The sequence below is a fragment of the Ursus maritimus genome, assembly GCF_017311325.1.
Source record: "Ursus maritimus isolate PB19 chromosome X unlocalized genomic scaffold, ASM1731132v1 scaffold_X1, whole genome shotgun sequence".
NCBI classification, from domain to species: domain Eukaryota; kingdom Metazoa; phylum Chordata; class Mammalia; order Carnivora; family Ursidae; genus Ursus; species Ursus maritimus.
Window position 1 is genome coordinate 93638079 of NW_024423319.1, and position 16419 is coordinate 93654497.

At 39.2% G+C, this 16419-nt stretch overlaps 1 protein-coding gene across 1 annotated transcript in view; it reads right to left on the reverse strand.

Annotated features, from left to right (window-relative positions):
- Nucleotides 1–16419, reverse strand: part of CFAP47 (cilia and flagella associated protein 47) — a 503621-nt gene that overhangs the window by 132885 nt on the left and 354317 nt on the right. The window contains exon 51 of the mRNA XM_040635242.1: nt 10967–11064. Coding sequence (XP_040491176.1) covers nt 10967–11064 — 98 coding nt within the window. The remainder of the gene's footprint in view (nt 1–10966; nt 11065–16419) is intronic.

The window sequence follows — 16419 nt, forward strand, 5'->3', positions numbered from 1 at the left end:
TCTTCCTTCCTTCCTTCCTTCCTTCCTTCCTTCCTTCCTTCCTTCCTTCTTCCTTCCTTCCTTCCTTTAAAAGGGAGGGGGGTAGATGGGGAGGGGCAGGGAGAGAATCTTAAGCAGGCTCCACTCCCAGTGCAGATCCCGACACGGGGCTCTATCTCACAACCCTGAGATCATGACCTGAGCTAAAATTAAGAGTCAGATGCTTAAATGACTGAGCCACCCAGGCGACCCCCCCCCCAATATTCATTCTAAAACAAATATAAAATATTTTCAGGAGTACCTGGGTGGCTCAGTCGGTTAAGCATCTCACTTTGGCTCAGGTCATGATCTTGGGGTCCTGGGATCAGCCCCTCGTGGGGCTCCGTGCTCAGCGGGGAGTCTGCTTGTCCCTCTCCCTCTGCCCACCCCCCACCCTGCTCATGCTCTCTCTCAAAAAATAAATAAATAAATAAATAAATCGTTAAAAAATATTTTCAGCGTCTAAATATAATTTATATGCTTATTATTTTCTTAAAACAGAAGAAACATTCTGAGAGATTTAAAAACAGGTCACGTCATTCCCCTCATTCCACTCTCTAGTGGCTTCTTGTTGCACACATGGAATAACATCTCGTCTTGCCCTCTGAGGTCCTGCAAGATGTGGCCCTGCCGGGACCTCTGACCCCCCACACACTGCCCCCGACCACTGCCATTTCTGTCCAAGCTCCAGCCTCACAAGCATCTTTTCTGTTCCTGGAATGCCTGGGCTCCTACCTACTACCTCCCATTCCACCAAGCTCATTTTGTTCCGAGGGCTGATATATTTGTCAGTTGTTCTACCTGGGTGCATTTCCCCAGTCTTCATGCCACAGTCAACAAAACTCTGGACTATTTTTCTTGGTACAACTATCACTAAACTTAGCTTAGGCATTTATAATCACCATAACAGATACACTGAATGGACTAAACTTGGTAGAGTATCATCTGAAAACGGTTTCTCTTCCACTACTGATCTCCAAACCTGGCAGAATCTCCCTTTCTCCACCTCATTGTTTTCTCAGGATAGTTCCCGATGCCAGAGAAGTCTTGTCAGATCTTTAGAGAGGTACAAAATCGATCAACACTTCTATTTCATAGCCAATGAATGTTTTTCCTGACCTTTCCTCCTGCTTTACCCCCTCCCTACCCCCAGGACATGTAGTAATTTTTCTGACTGTGAGGAAGAAGGTAGACGTAACCTGCTCTTTTCAAGCCCTTGCTCTAACTTCCTCTCCTGTAATCACTATGTTAATATGGCTCTTTCAGGTTACAGGATGAAGATGGGATGAGAGGTAAAAGAACAAAGGCCATTTACTTAATTGATACTGATTGATCTTTTCCAGTTGACTTTCTAGGTCCTTCTGTTTTCGTCTTTCTAGCATTACCCCATGTAGACTTTTTCTTCTGGGTTCTTCTCACTCTAGTAGAATGTATGTTGAGCAGATCCTTTTAAAATAGCCCAAGTCCAGTCTCCTTGCACTGAATAGAATCCACTTTGATCTACAAGGTCTTGTCATGTACCAGTGGAAGTGCAGCTGCTGTCACTCTAGCCATTTTCCCTCCATCCATGGTCCAGTCTTTTAGCAAGAACTCACCAAAATCCAATGGGCATTAAGCTGTCAGTTTCCACTCCTTAAAGAAGCCACTCTCCCTGTCTTTGTGTTCTGGCCAACGCATACAGAAGCTGGATGTGTGTGATAGGCTAAAGATCTCTCATCTTTCTTGACATGGCAGAAATATCCCTTCAGCAAAATTCTGTGCTCCCCTTCATAATATGAAGACATCATTGGGCAGGAGCTGCCCAACCAGAGGTAATATTTCCCAAACTCTCTTGCACCCAGGCATAGCCATATGACTAGCTCTCTCCCACAGGATGTGGGTGGAAGTGATACGTGTTGCCTGTGTGACGACATGATTAAGAAACCAGTGGTAATTCTTTTCCGTCTCCATCTATATGCAGGAACTGCTGAATTCCTAAAGGTTGATGGAAGCACAATATGGGAGGAGGCTGGTTCACAACATGGCAGATACCACCAACCAACTGGGAACAAGTGCACCAGAGTGTTACAATTATTAAGGACTTCTATTGTGTTAGGCCACTGAAATGTTGCAGTTGGTCAAGACAGCTAAAAACACCATAACTAAAACATTTAGTGAGTCCTTAATAAATGGCATATCAGCATCTTTCATAACATGGAGACAGAATTATCTATGGTTCTCAGGTTTGTGTCTTTACTTGAAAATGTTAAGACAAGAGAAAAACTTTCCATAAAATATCTTTTTTCAATGTTATTTTTGTTTTCTGTCTGACTCCACTAGAATGTTAGCTCCATGTAAATAAGGGCCTTGTTTGTAACATTCATCACTGTTCCTCAGCATCTAGAATAGCGCAAAGGATACCAGGGACAATAAATACTCGTTAAAGAATAAACATGCAATTTATAAGAGACTTCAGTGTTTGTATATAAACCTAATAATGGTTAATACATCTGATATTCTGGATACATTGAACTACATAATATAGCAACCACTGATAAAATCTTAGAAGGAGTTTAAACATCTCAAGTTAACCTAGGCTACCTCCTCTCATGAAAGTTACTGTTAAGGACAGCTCTGAGAAAGATAGTGGGTTAAATTTATCATTTGGTTGCCAGTTCACACCTTCTCTGAACAGGGAAAATTTAATTCACTGACTATTTGCACTGAAAACCTCATCACTTCCTATTCTAACTCGGTCAGAGTAATTAAGATTATGTTTTTTGCCCATAAAAGCTTGATGGAGTCAATGACAATTCAATATGCACTAGCAGGAAGTATTTCCCACCATATCCTCTCTCAGAAGATAATCATGAGTTCATTTTATTTTATATTATCATTTTTTAATTTAAAGATTTTATTTATTTACTTGAAAGAGAGAGAGAGAAAGATAGCGAGAGAGAGCACAAGCAAGGGGGGAGAGGGAGAAGCAGGCTCCCTGCTGAGCATGAAGCCCGACATGAGGCTCCATCCCAGGACCCCGGGATCATGACCTGAGCCACCCAGGAGCCCCCATGGGTTCATTTTAAAGGGATTATTTCTGGGGTGCCTGGCTGGCTCGGTGGGTAAAGCATGCAACTCTTGATCTCAGGGTCATGAGTTCAAGCCCCATGTTGGGCGTGGAACCTACTTAATTAAAAAAAATTAAAGGGGTTATTTCTGAGGTCCAAAACACACAATATTAATTTAAGTTAGGCATATTATTGAGGAAATTTTCAATTTTAATTTTATTCCATTTAAAAACATCACCAAGTCAGTAAACAAACTGTATCAAAGGGTATTTAAAAATGTACCATGTAATTCAGAGGAAGTGATAACTATAGTCTGTCCCAGTAATTTTCCTAATTGAAAAGTCAGTGCCAGCAGTTTAGAACTCAGAGGAAACGGGCAGATAGCTGAAAACTAGAAACACCCCTGTCATTCCTCTGTTACTGCCACCTGCATGCCGCTAGAGCTAAGGGAGTGATGCTTCACACCTCTACATCCAACCGGAGACAGAGTGCAGATGTGCAATCAAGGTGGGCTGCCAGTGCCAGACTGGGGGATGATGTGGGAGTGAGCATGTACTTGCCAGGCACTGAGGAGCTGGGAAAAAGTCAGAAACTCCTTTAGAGTCTATAGGTTTGTTCATGTGTATTCAGACATTTACCATAACCTTGGGGGCGGGGGTGGGGCTGAGGCAGCTATCAAAAGCAGTGGCAAACAGAAATGTATCTGATTGCAGGGAAGGATCCCTAGGATGTAGCCTCCTGCTTAAGTGTTTAAGATAGGGTCTCTCTCCCTCTGCTGTCTGTATACGCACATACATATGTATATATGTAGAGAGCAAAATGGAGTCTCTCATGTCAAGCAACGGCCTGTGTCAAGCAATGATGCAAGCAGTTAAAGGTACTGCAGCTACAAGATATTACCGGGACCAACGTCTGCTGACACTGCAGAACTGATAAGGAGCAGAAGCCGAGTAGGTCTGCAGTGGCCCAAAACCGATTCAATCCCTTTAAAAAGGGGAGGATTTTGGCAGCAAACTCTCAGACTCTTCAGACATGACTTCTCTATGACCACTTAAAAAAGGCAGCTGCTGTTGAAGGTTCTACCCAATTGAACAGAACCGAGATCCTTCATTGCTTGAACATACAAAGTAGTAAGTGCCCAAAGCTGACTCGGACGGGACCGAGGCCTCACCTCAACGGCGCACCCACAGACTGACTTCGCGTTTGGGTCGTTCATTTCCTACACCCTTCTGTTGTCTCGTTTGTTGTGTTGCTTGTCTTCTGTTCTGTTCTGTGTGCCGTGTAAGAAGCCAAGGTTAATCACATGGTGAATTGTCATTGAGTTTGGAATCCTGAACCTGCTTCATAATTATGATTTAACTTTGCTTTGTGATTGATTAAAGTTGACATTGTGGAGAGACGCAACTCGTGTGTGCGCCTTCATAGCGTACTCATGACGATATATATGTATATACCTACATGTACATGTCCACATATAGTCTATATTTTATTTTCTCAAGACAAATTCAAAGCAGAATATTAATTTTTTATATCAACATCTCATGAGGAAGAAAAATTTCAATATCATGTACAACACCCATGATATATGATCTTTCACCCAGAAAAAATAAAGAATACAAAAATACCAAAAAAAGAAGAAAAACACAGCAAAATGAGTAAATCAAAAAAACACATATTTTTATTACGGACGCTAAAATTTTAAACTAAAAACTTATTGAAAATGGTTGGCAAGTCACATATGTTGTTTTGTATTAACATTTTTATGCTTGACACCAAGGGGATTAATAGTGTTTTTAACTATGCTCCTGAAGGGGAGAAAATTTCGCCATCCCATGATATGCCTTTCTGGCATATTGATTATTTTACACTGGTTATTTTTAGGAAACAACAAAGACACAAGAAGCTTCTCAGAAAACAAGTAGGAGTTACCCTTTTGTAAGAGACATTTACATGTATAAGGGAAATCTGCTTTTGTAAGAGTCTCTCCCACACTGTACCAGCAAGGGGGGGTGGAGGTGACTCTAAATCCTTAGAAACTCTTATCCAGAGAAAAGGCAAAACTGAACTCTGCACAGCAACATTACCCTTGTTTACTATGCTTTTCCTGGTCACCCCCCATAAAACTGACTTCTCTCCCCCAACATTTTGCTTTGTTTTTAGATGAAGATAGTATTTAATATTTCAGTGACAGTATTTAAGTATTGAAGCATAAGTATTTAAGGTGAAGGCTTCTGCCATTTTGGGGAGTTATTCAGTTTTCTGGGTCTCTGTCATGTATACAGGAAGGAGGTACACATGTTATTAAATTTCTGTTCGATTTTCTCCTGTTAAGTTGTCTCATGTCAATTTAATTCTTAGACCAGTCGAAAAACCTTCAAAGGTATAATGAATGTTTTCCTCCCCGACATTCTTCTCTTACTTTTTTTTTTTTTAAGATGTTATTTATTTATTTGACAGAGAGAGAGACAGCGAGAGAAGGAACACAAGCAAGGGGAGCAGGAGAGGGAGAAGCAGGCTTCCCACTGAGCAGGGAACCTGATGCGGGGCTTAATCGCAGGACCCCAGGATCATGACCTGAGCCGAAGGCAGACACTTAATGACTGAGACACTCAGGCACCCCCTTCTCTTACTAACTTGTAGAGAGACTTCTGGGTCTCACCATTAACAATACAGCGAATTTCATTAATTAAAGATTGATTACAAAATGAAAAAATTAGTCATTGAATTGTCACTGACAACAGAGCAAATATTATGGAGGCTATGACTGATCTAAGCTTAAAGCATAGGTTTTGTTCACATTCTTGTTTTGTTTTCAGAACATATTTATAACTCATTACTGTACGTTGAAATTATCGTCAGTAGGAAGATAGTAGACTGCTCTCATCATTCTCACACAGCCAAACTATATGACATACAAGAGATTTTTAAGGTCAAACAAAACGGAATAGCAGATATCACGTTAAAATTTCTAAGAGAATACTAAATAATTTACACCCAGAGATAATGGACTGCTAACAACGAATTATTGCTTACTGTGAATATAATCTGATTTTTGGAACTTATTCTAAGAAGTAACCAAATTTATGTGCCTTGAGGGTATAAACATTGCTTACATGAACCCTATTTTACAGAGATTCTGACCATCTCTAAGGAAAATGTGAAAATCTGGTTGGATGTAACAAAAGCCGAGACACAGATGGAAAATCAGAGATGGCTTAGTATCCTGAAAGCTCCATTGCTACATCTGATGATCTAAAGTTTAAATAAAATAAAATATATCTCAAAAGTTTGGTAAAACAGCAAATGCAGTAAAAAATATTAGCTAACAGTATATAGGTAAGGACAACAATTTCAGCATACTTTTGAAAGTATTTGGAAAACTTCTTCAAGAAGTGCACAAAGAGGGGCATCTGGGTGGCTTGGTCGGTTAAGTGGCTGCCTTCGGTTCAGGTCGTGATCCCAGAGTCCTGGGATGGAGCCCCGCATCGGGCTTCCTGCTCAGTGGGGAGACTGCTTCTCCCTCTCCCTCTGCCTGCTGCTCTGCCTACTTGTACTCTCTATCTCTCTGTTAAATAAATAAATAAAATCTGACAAAAGAGGTTAGCTGGAGGGAAGTTTCTTCTCTACCAATAAAAAGTGCCTTGAAAATACACCATTATGGGGATATACTATTTTTAGTTTAGACTTACTCCTCAACCCCTTTAATACCACAGCTTTATTCCATTTGTCTCTTATCTACTCCTGCTGGGGTTTTTGCTGCAGTCTATTGACATATGTAAGGGTTTCTGTTTCCTTTAAAAAACAAAACCAGCAATCATTTTTCAAAAGACACTTATGTTGTCAGTATGTAATTATTGCTAATATTAAGCATTCAATAACATTGTATGTCAACTATATTTCAATAAAAAAGATATTAATAAATAAAATCTTTTTTTTTAAAAAGTGCACAAAGAATTATGTGATGGGATTGTTTAAAAAGAATCCATACCATCTCCACCAACTAAACCGTCATGTCTGAGAGTTAAAGAGCAAATATGTTTTTACCTTAGGCAACTACTATTAGAGAGGTGGGAAAACAATAAGTTGGCGACATCACTGTCATTAGTAGCCTAACTAGATTGAGGTAGTCAAAAAAGACTCCCCTTTGCCACCAACCTCAGCTGAAAGTGTTCGCTTCCTCCAGCACACCTACCTGCAGTGACAAACAGCAATCTGGCAATTCATGGCGCTAAGTTCTGTGACTGCATTACAATGTAAAACTACTAAATGGAATGGAGGCTCAGGAATTACATTTTCATCTATGTAGACCTTGGATGTAAATGATTAAATATCTTTATGAAATAACTATGTTAACTATTCATAATGAAAAATAAGAGCAATAGTGAAATTCGTAATAATCAGAAGAAATACGCAAACAAGATGAGTTACAGGTATCACACTGTGATTCCCAAACCAGGAAAGGTTTAAAGTAAAAACCGATAGGAAATGAACACAAACCGAATGAAAACTTAGATGTGTTAAAAACAAACAAACAAACAAACAAACAAACAGGGGAGCCTGACTGGCTCAGTTGGTAGAACATGCAACTCTTAATCTCGAGGTTGTGGGTTCGAGCCTAACGTTGAGTGTAGAGAGTACCAAAAAAATAAAAATAAATAAACTTTAGAAAAACAAACCAAACCAAAACAAATTAAAAGTAACCACAGGCCCCAGATGGCATCACTTAGGCCAAATCCTCAAAGTGGAGGCTTAACATATAATCTAATGGCAGTTTCAACTCCCCCAGGAATGTAGTCTTAACTGGTCAGTCAGGAATTTTCTGACGGGTGCCGATGAATCTGTCATATACCCTCTCTACCCGTCAAAGGAAGACGAGGTAACCTGCATGATAAGACCTCTTGCCCCTTACCCTGAAGAAAAGTTACCTTGTCTGGAACAATCCTTTCCTTTTGCTAATAAATTTCTTGCCCTACCCTCCATCTATAAAAACCTTCCATTTTGTACTGCTCCTCAGAGCTCCCCTCTACTGGCTAGATGAGATGCTGCCCGATCCATGAATCATTTAATAAAGCCAATTAGATCTTCAAATATACTTGGCTGAACATTTTTTTTTTAAGAATGTATTTATTTGTTTTAGAGAGAGAGAGAGAGACAATATGAGCAGGAGGGGCAGAGGGAGAAGGAAAGAGAGAATCTCAAGCAGACTCCACGCTGAGTGCAGAGCCCAATGTGCGGCTCTATCCTGGGACCCTGAGATCATGACCTGAGCAGAAACCAAGAGTTGGATGCTTAACCAACTGTACCACCCAGGTGCCCCACTCGCTTGTATTTTTAAGACACAATAATAATGAAATTTATTACATAGGGAGGGACAAGTCTTTTATAGAAAACAGACAAGGGCCATTATTTGAAAATACATTATTTATGAAAACAATGTGTTCCTAAAAGTGTATATGCAAATATTGATTTGAAAAATGAAAACATATTTGAAGTACATTAAAAGAAACAGATGGTGTTTTCTTTTTGCTCAGTCTTCTCACTTATCCTCATAAAGTACCCTGATGGTGTATGTTTCTCAGTCTGTGTGACAATCTTTACCATTCAAAATTGAGAGTTAAAAAATCTTAATTTTTTTTTTTTTAAGATTTTATTTATTCATTTGACAGAGAGAGAGACAGCCAGTGAGAGAGGGAACACAAGCAGGGGGAGTGGGACAGGAAGAAGCAGGCTCGCAACAGAGCAGGGAGCCTGATGCGGGGCTCGATCCCAGGACCCTGGGATCACGCCCTGAGCCGAAGGCAGACGCTTAATGACTGAGCCCCCCAGGTGCCCCAAAATATCTTAATTTCTATTAGTTTTGCTTGAAGGTTAACATCTCTGCCCAAAAGGGGGGCACATCATATACCATTTCATGAGAAGATGCGAACAGTTGTCTATTAGTATTTTAGAATCACATCCTTTTTTGTTACTTTGTGTTACAGATCTCTACTCATCTCTATACCTATTTTAAACATACAGTTAATAAGGGAGCCAACATCTGTGTTTTTTGAGGTGCCACCTCATGGTCCCAATTTCTCCTGGACCCATTTAAAACGTTTTTTTCTCCTGTGTCCTGATAAAGAGATTTCTGCTAATCTAGTAATCATTTTCCACAGCAAGTAGTTTTATAAAGCTATATCATTTAAAAATAACCTATAAGAAAGGTTTTATGCTGTAGTGATAACACGGTCACGGAAATGGGACATTTTCGTTGAGTGAAATGACCCTACCATCATTATATTAAATCATTTTCCACTTAGAAGAGAATGCTTTTGCAAGCTACACTTGGGTGCATCTCAATAGTTTAACTACCCATTTTCTATGTCTCAGTAGAGATTTACCCTGAAATCAAGTGGGCAAGTAATTGATTTACAGATTTAAAGTATTTTAGTCTTTTTAAAAAATTTTTTATTTGTTGGAGCAAAAGCTCAAGATTCTAAATAATCAACTTTATGAAAAATCTATCTGCATGTTTAACAATAAAAGTAATCTTTATCATTTTAAATATTTGAGTACTAACCATAAGAAAATTAAATCAAATTAAAACATGGTTAAGAACAATTAATACTGTCCTCATGTTTCATTTAAACCAAGATTCAATATGGGGCATCTGGGTGGCTCAGTCAGTTAAGTGTCTGACTTCAGCTCAAGTCATGATCTCAGAGTCCTGGGATGGAGTCCTGCATTGGACTCAATGCTTAGCAGGGAGTCTGCATCTCCCTCTCTCCCTGCCCATGTTCTCTCTCTCTCTCTGTCTCTCAAATAAATAAGTAAAATCTTTAAAAAAAAACCTCAAGATTCAATATTTAACTTCATTAAGTAATAATAATAATAATAGACATGGATTTAGTAACACTTTAATAATTCACATAAGACAATCCTATTCCTAGTCACTATTATTTAAAATGCCAAATCTATGCCTGTTAATCCAAGTGTGTTTCAAAGTGAAAGGCCTGATGTAGAAACCACGAAGAATCAGTACTGAGTCAAGAGACTGTAGGAATCAAAGGCAGGCCTCCTCAAAATGGGCCTCTTTGGAACAAAGATTATTTTGAGTTATATAGCAATCAAAACCCAGCAGATTCAGGAAAATCTCTTTACCTCTCTCCTCAACTGCATAAAGAGGATTTAGACAGAAGACCTGCTCCAGGAAGAGAGCTATAACCACAGAAAACTACATTATACTATGAATTGGGTGTGGTAGGCAGGTAAGAACCTAGCAAGGTCAGTTTGATAGAAGTTCTCTGTATCCCCTTTTTTCCAAGAGGCCCAGCAAACATTTGCTTACCAAATATTGACTCTTTATCACCTTTATGTAAATTGCATTCCTTCCCTTTGAAGTCTCAGACCCCTACCCCCTTCTCCTTAATTCATGACATATATACCTCATTTTGCCTGTCTTTGAAATTTCCAGGTCTATGTGCATTCCCCAAACATACACTATTAAATTTTATTTTCTCTTGTTAATCTGTCTCATGTCAGTTTGATTCTTAGTCCAGCTAGAAAGACCTTGAGGGGACAGGATATTCCTGATCCCTGACAAGAGCATAATCCTGCTTTTATCATACGTGTGAGGGCAAGCATGTAGGCTAAGGTTAAGTTTGCTCTTGGTAACTCTTAAAACATGCATGTAGAATTCTAATCAGCAAAGCTACTATAAGATACCATAGGGCTAAAAGATGTTTTCCATAAGCACTTAAGGTCCGTATTACTGGATTTGAAATAAAACTGCTATAATTTGAATAATTTATTCTAATATGTTCATTTAATATGGATTTTTTCAGGGAAGGCAATTTAAGTGTACGACACAAAAGCTCTGTTTGCAAAAAGACAGAGTCTATGAACATTTAATGGGTTCTTACCAGAGCAAGGCATTTCATTTCAATAATGTTTACTGGTGGTCCGGGAGAGCTATGAATCTCAAGATAATACCAGAGTTGGAAATTGCTAACACTATCATCTGAAAAACAAAAAACAAAAACAAACATCTCTTAATGTAGGCTTCAGAATGCCATACTTAACATAAAAATTTGAGAAACATTAGTAGATACCATTTTCAAACTCTTTTTGATGAACTCATTTGTCAAGAGAGGGAAGTGGAGGGTGAAAAGCTGATTGCATTACAATTTGTGAGTGCAAAAAGAAGCACCAGCCTGCATGGCCATGAGCTTGCCCTATAAAAGCTCCCTGTCCTCTGCCTGCCCCAGGAACTCATTACATTCCCCACTAAAATAAGAATGTTTTACTTCTAGGTTAAGAATATTTCAAAAGAAATAACCAATCATTTTACCCCTAATTGCCAAAACATTCACATATTATATATAGAACTATCTAAGTATTATATTATAATTCACAGTGGTACATTTCCAGTCCTAAAAGATTCTAGTACAAGGACAAAATCAGGAATAGTTGATGAGATTTTTCTTTTCTTGGAAGTGTGAAAAAGGATCCAAGCAATTTAGCCTAAAGGAAGCTGGATTGGGAAAGAACTACGTGGTGAGAAAGTAATGTTCACATCTGGGTTCCCGATATTTTTTTAAGAAATAGGCATTTCTGTCGCTGGTTATGTCTAAAGTCATCCTCCCAAATCCTAACGCTGGAACCCTGGTCCACAACAGTCCTGTGTAGCAGGGTTTGTCCTGGCATCACACTCAACGTTTTCCATTTGTTAAGCCTGATCTGTTCCGCTTCTACTTTGATATTCTTTATTCTCCAATGTTGAGCTAGTCTATGGTTTAAGATGTCCTCCAGCTTCAGTTATTCACATACATATTCATATCAGTACTGTCATGTTTTAAGGATTCCAGGTACTGCTGTGTTTGACTAACTTACTTAGGTAAATCATTAGCTTCTTTGGGCCTCAGTTTCCTCATCTGAAATAAGGGGCCCAGACTAGTGGAATTCTCTCTCTCTTCTGAAAGACAGTGCTGTGTATTGTAGTACATTGTGTTGTTCGGAATTGTATGGCATGGTGAAGGGCATAAAGAAGCTCTGAAAACTAGAAGTTACCCTTTTGTAAGAGACATTTACATTTCTAAAGGAAATCTGCATTTGTAAGGCTGTCTCCCTCTCAGTACTAGGAAGTTGGGATGACTAAACCTTGAGACTGTCATATCAATGGAGAAGACAATGACCTAAATCTGCAAAACAACCTTACTCTTGCTTACTGTAATTTCCTGGAAACTTTGCATTATTGGCTCTCCATCCCCCAACATCTTTTTTTTGTCTTTAGCTAGAAATGGTATTTTAACGTAAGGGCTTGGGCCATTTCAAGGAGTTACTCATTTTTCCGGGTTTTCTCCCATGTATACAGAAGGTATACTTTTTTTTTTTTTTTTTTTAAAGGAGGGGGTGGAAAGGGCAGAGGGAGATCCCGAGAGAGAATCCCAAGGAGGCTGCACACCCACCAGAGCCCCACACAGGGCTCAATCTCACAACCCTGAGATCATGACGTGAGCCAAAATCCAAAGTCAGGATGCTTAACCGACTGAGCCACCCACGCACCCCACATGTTACTGAACTTTTGTTTGTTTTTCTCCCGCTAATCTTTCTCTTTTATTATTACATGGGGCTCTTGGCCAAGAATTTAGAAGGAAAATTCTTCCCGCCTACCAAGACCATTGTATCTTATTGCAGGGCAATGCACTACTTCATACCATATTATATTATATTATATTATATTATATTATATTATATTATACTGTATGCCACTCTATTCTGATACTTCAGCTTAAGAAGTACTTATCAAATTAGTGGTTCTTAGAACAATGCAGACATTCAGAACAATTAGCTAGTGAGAGGAAGACAGAGAAGGGCCATGTGAATTCTTATTGCAAATACTTGTGAGAAGTTCTTGAGGATGATCTTACCTCCGCATTTCAAATTGCCTTCTGTGCTTATTTTACAGACACCAACTAATTACCCTGAAACCATTAATGCACACAGAATAAGTTACCAACTTTCTACTGATGTCAGGTTACTGAGGAAACCTCTGCTCACGTTTGTATTGGCTGCTCCTTCAATTCTATGACAGTGCTGTAAGTGCTTTTATGATGTTTAAATGTGACATCTCAAAATAAACCAAAGTTGTTAAAATGAAAAATGTTTCCCCTTCTAGGTTGCTCATGTATATTTCACTGGCTTTTCCTAAGCTTTAATCCACATTGAACTCACAGGGAAAATAATTCTGGAGAGAAAGTGATGTAGGAAAGACAACAGGGTTCAAAGCCGAAGGCCAAGAAAGAATTCTTGAGATGTCTTTTGTGCAAAAAGGTAATTTTATTAAAGCACAGGGACAGGACCCGGGGGCAGAAAGAGCTGAAGTGGGGTTGTGAGGGGTGGTGGTTATATATTTACAAGTTGGGAGGGGGTTTAGGGATAGCATGTAAGTCTCTAAGGAATTTTGGAAACAAGGTCTTCAGGGCCTTGAGGGGACTTAGCTATTGTCAGGAAAAGGTCGTTTATTACCGTCTAATAAAACCTTAGTCATGAGACCCTTCAGATGTATATCGGGGGGCCATATGCTTGAGGGATGATTGCCAACATGTATCTTGAGGGGGTTAGAGATAAATGAAATTTCTAAAGGAATTTTTATACGCTAAAGTAGCCTTACAGGATCCTGGGGGAAGGGGGACTCAGGCTAGGACTGCCTTTTGCCCTTAGCAAAGTATTAACATCGAGGCAGCTGAGTTCCTAGAGGAATGTCACTTCTGCCTATTTCAGGGACTTGTCAGTGGGCTCTAGGTAGTAAGGAAATTTAATAATTTTTCTTCTGCCTTTGTTTCCCACATCAAAAGGGCTTCATGACTATAAAGCCTAATGCCCATGACTCTGGGTTGGCACAAAGCACAATAAAACAGTCTGCTCATCTATGGAATGGGGACTATCTTAGTCAAGGTTCTTCAGAGAAAGAGAACCAATAGGATATGTGTGTGCATATAAAGAGACAGAGACAGACAGAAACAGAAGCTGGGAGAAATTGATTTTGAGGAAATGGCTCATGCAGTTGACTTGGTAGGTCCAAAATCTGCAGGTTAGGTCAGCAGGCTATAAACCCAGGAAAGAATCGCAGTGCAAATCCAAAAGTGGTCTATGGGTAGAATTCTTTTTTGTTCTGGGGAGGTCGGTCTTGGTTCAACTCATTAGATGAGACCTACCCACACTATGGAGGGCCATCTTCTTTATTCAAAGTTCACAGATTTAAATGTAATTCTCATCCAAAATCACCTTCATAGAAACATCCAGAATAATGTTTCACCTATTATCTGGGCACCATAACCTAGCTAGGTTGACACATAAAATTAGCTAACACAGAAACAGTACAACTTAATATGTGTGATTGCTGTGACTATCACATAGGCACTGTTGTGATGTACGTGATTTAATTCCTACAGTGATAACAATGTACACTGATTATGAGTTTATTGGTTAGAATAAGATTAAAGATGATTTATAAGTGAGAACAAAAATAATAATTATTAAACATTGTTTAGCTACAGGCCTCTAACACATTAAAACTTTTTGCTAATTATAAAATCAGTAACATTCACTATAGTGATTTTAGAAATTCCTGAAAAGCCTCAAGATGAAAATTATTTATTATCTCATGAGTAAGAGTAAATACTTATTGTTTTTTGTATAAAACTACAGGCTTGATATGTCAATAAAGACATAGATGTACAGATACACACACATATATATAAATACACTGGGGAATACAAATTATATAAAATTGATATATCCATAGATATGTGTGTGTGGGTAAACACATTTTTATCCTACAGACAATATTCCTATTAGAACTTGGTTTTATCCCTAATCATTAGGGAAATGCAAATCAAAAACCACAATGAGCTATCACCTCACACCTATTAGGATGGCTACTATCAAAAGAACAGAAAATTGCAAGTGTTGGTGGGATATGTAGAAAAGGTAACCCTTGTGCTCTGTTGGTGGCGATACAAATTGATGCAGCCACTGAAACTGCCAACAGAATTAAGTCTGCAGAAAGGCATGTAGCCCACTATTAAAGATTACTGGGGAAAAAACCAGGAAGAAACTTAGAATATGCTTTGCTTAAGATAATGAAAAAGTAGGGGTGGCTGGCTGGCTCAGTCGGAGGAGAATGTGACTCTCAATCTTGGGATTGTGAGTTCGAGGCCCATGACAGGTGTAGAGAATACTTAGATAAATAAAGTCTAAAACAAAAAAGATAATGAAAATGTAGCCCCAGGGAACAGGAAACGAAATAGCCTGCACAGACATCACAGTCACAAAGCGTATGGTCTCTGCTTTTGCTAACAAAGATAGCATCACTGACATACGTTGCTGAGATGTTTTGCAGACCTGGACCAGCGACGGAAATGACCACAAGCACAATCTTGAAGAAACGGGTGACCTGGCACCAGTTAATCAGTCTTGAAGTTTACCCAAACCCTGACCAATCAGAAGAACCCACGATTCAAGGGGCGCCTGGGTGGCACAGCGGTTAGGCGTCTGCCTTCGGCTCAGGGCGTGATCCCGGCATTATGGGATCGAGCCCCACATCAGGCTCCTCCGCTATGAGCCTGCTTCTTCCTCTCCCACTCCCCCTGCTTGTGTTCCCTCTCTCGCTGGCTGTCTCTATCTCTGTCAAATAAATAAATAAAATCTTTAAAAAAAAAAAAAAAGAACCCACGATTCAAAACCCTTTGCTCTTGATTTTTGCCCTTAAAAACCCTCACTTGCAAGCCATCAGATAATTCAGGATTTTGAACATTAGTTCCCTGTTCTCTGGGGTGGTGCCACACCAAGAAAGAGCCTATCTTTCCTCAGTGCAAAAGCTCAGTTTTTTTATTGGCTTGCTGCGCATTGGACGGATGACCTCTTGTTAGGTACAGTTATAACCCTATGGAAAACAGTATGGACAATCCTTAAACATTTTAAAATAAAACTTCCATACCCACATTTGGGTATTTATCTGAAGAAAACCAAAATACTTACTTGGAAAAGATGTGCGTACCCCCATGATTATTACAGCACTATTTACAAGAGCCAAATATGGAAACCACCTAAGTGTCCATCCAGGGATGAATGGATAAAGAAGTTGTGAGATACATAGAATGGAATACTATTCAGCCATTAAAAAAAAAACAAAACAGGGAAATCCTACCATTTACAACATGGACAGACCTTGCAGGTATTATCCTAAAGTGAAATAAATCAGAAAGAGAAAGAAAAATACTGTGTGACCTCACTTAAGTGTGGTATCTTTAAAAAAAAAACAACTCAGAAAAAGAGATTACACTTGTGGTTATCACAGGGCAAGCAAGGGGGG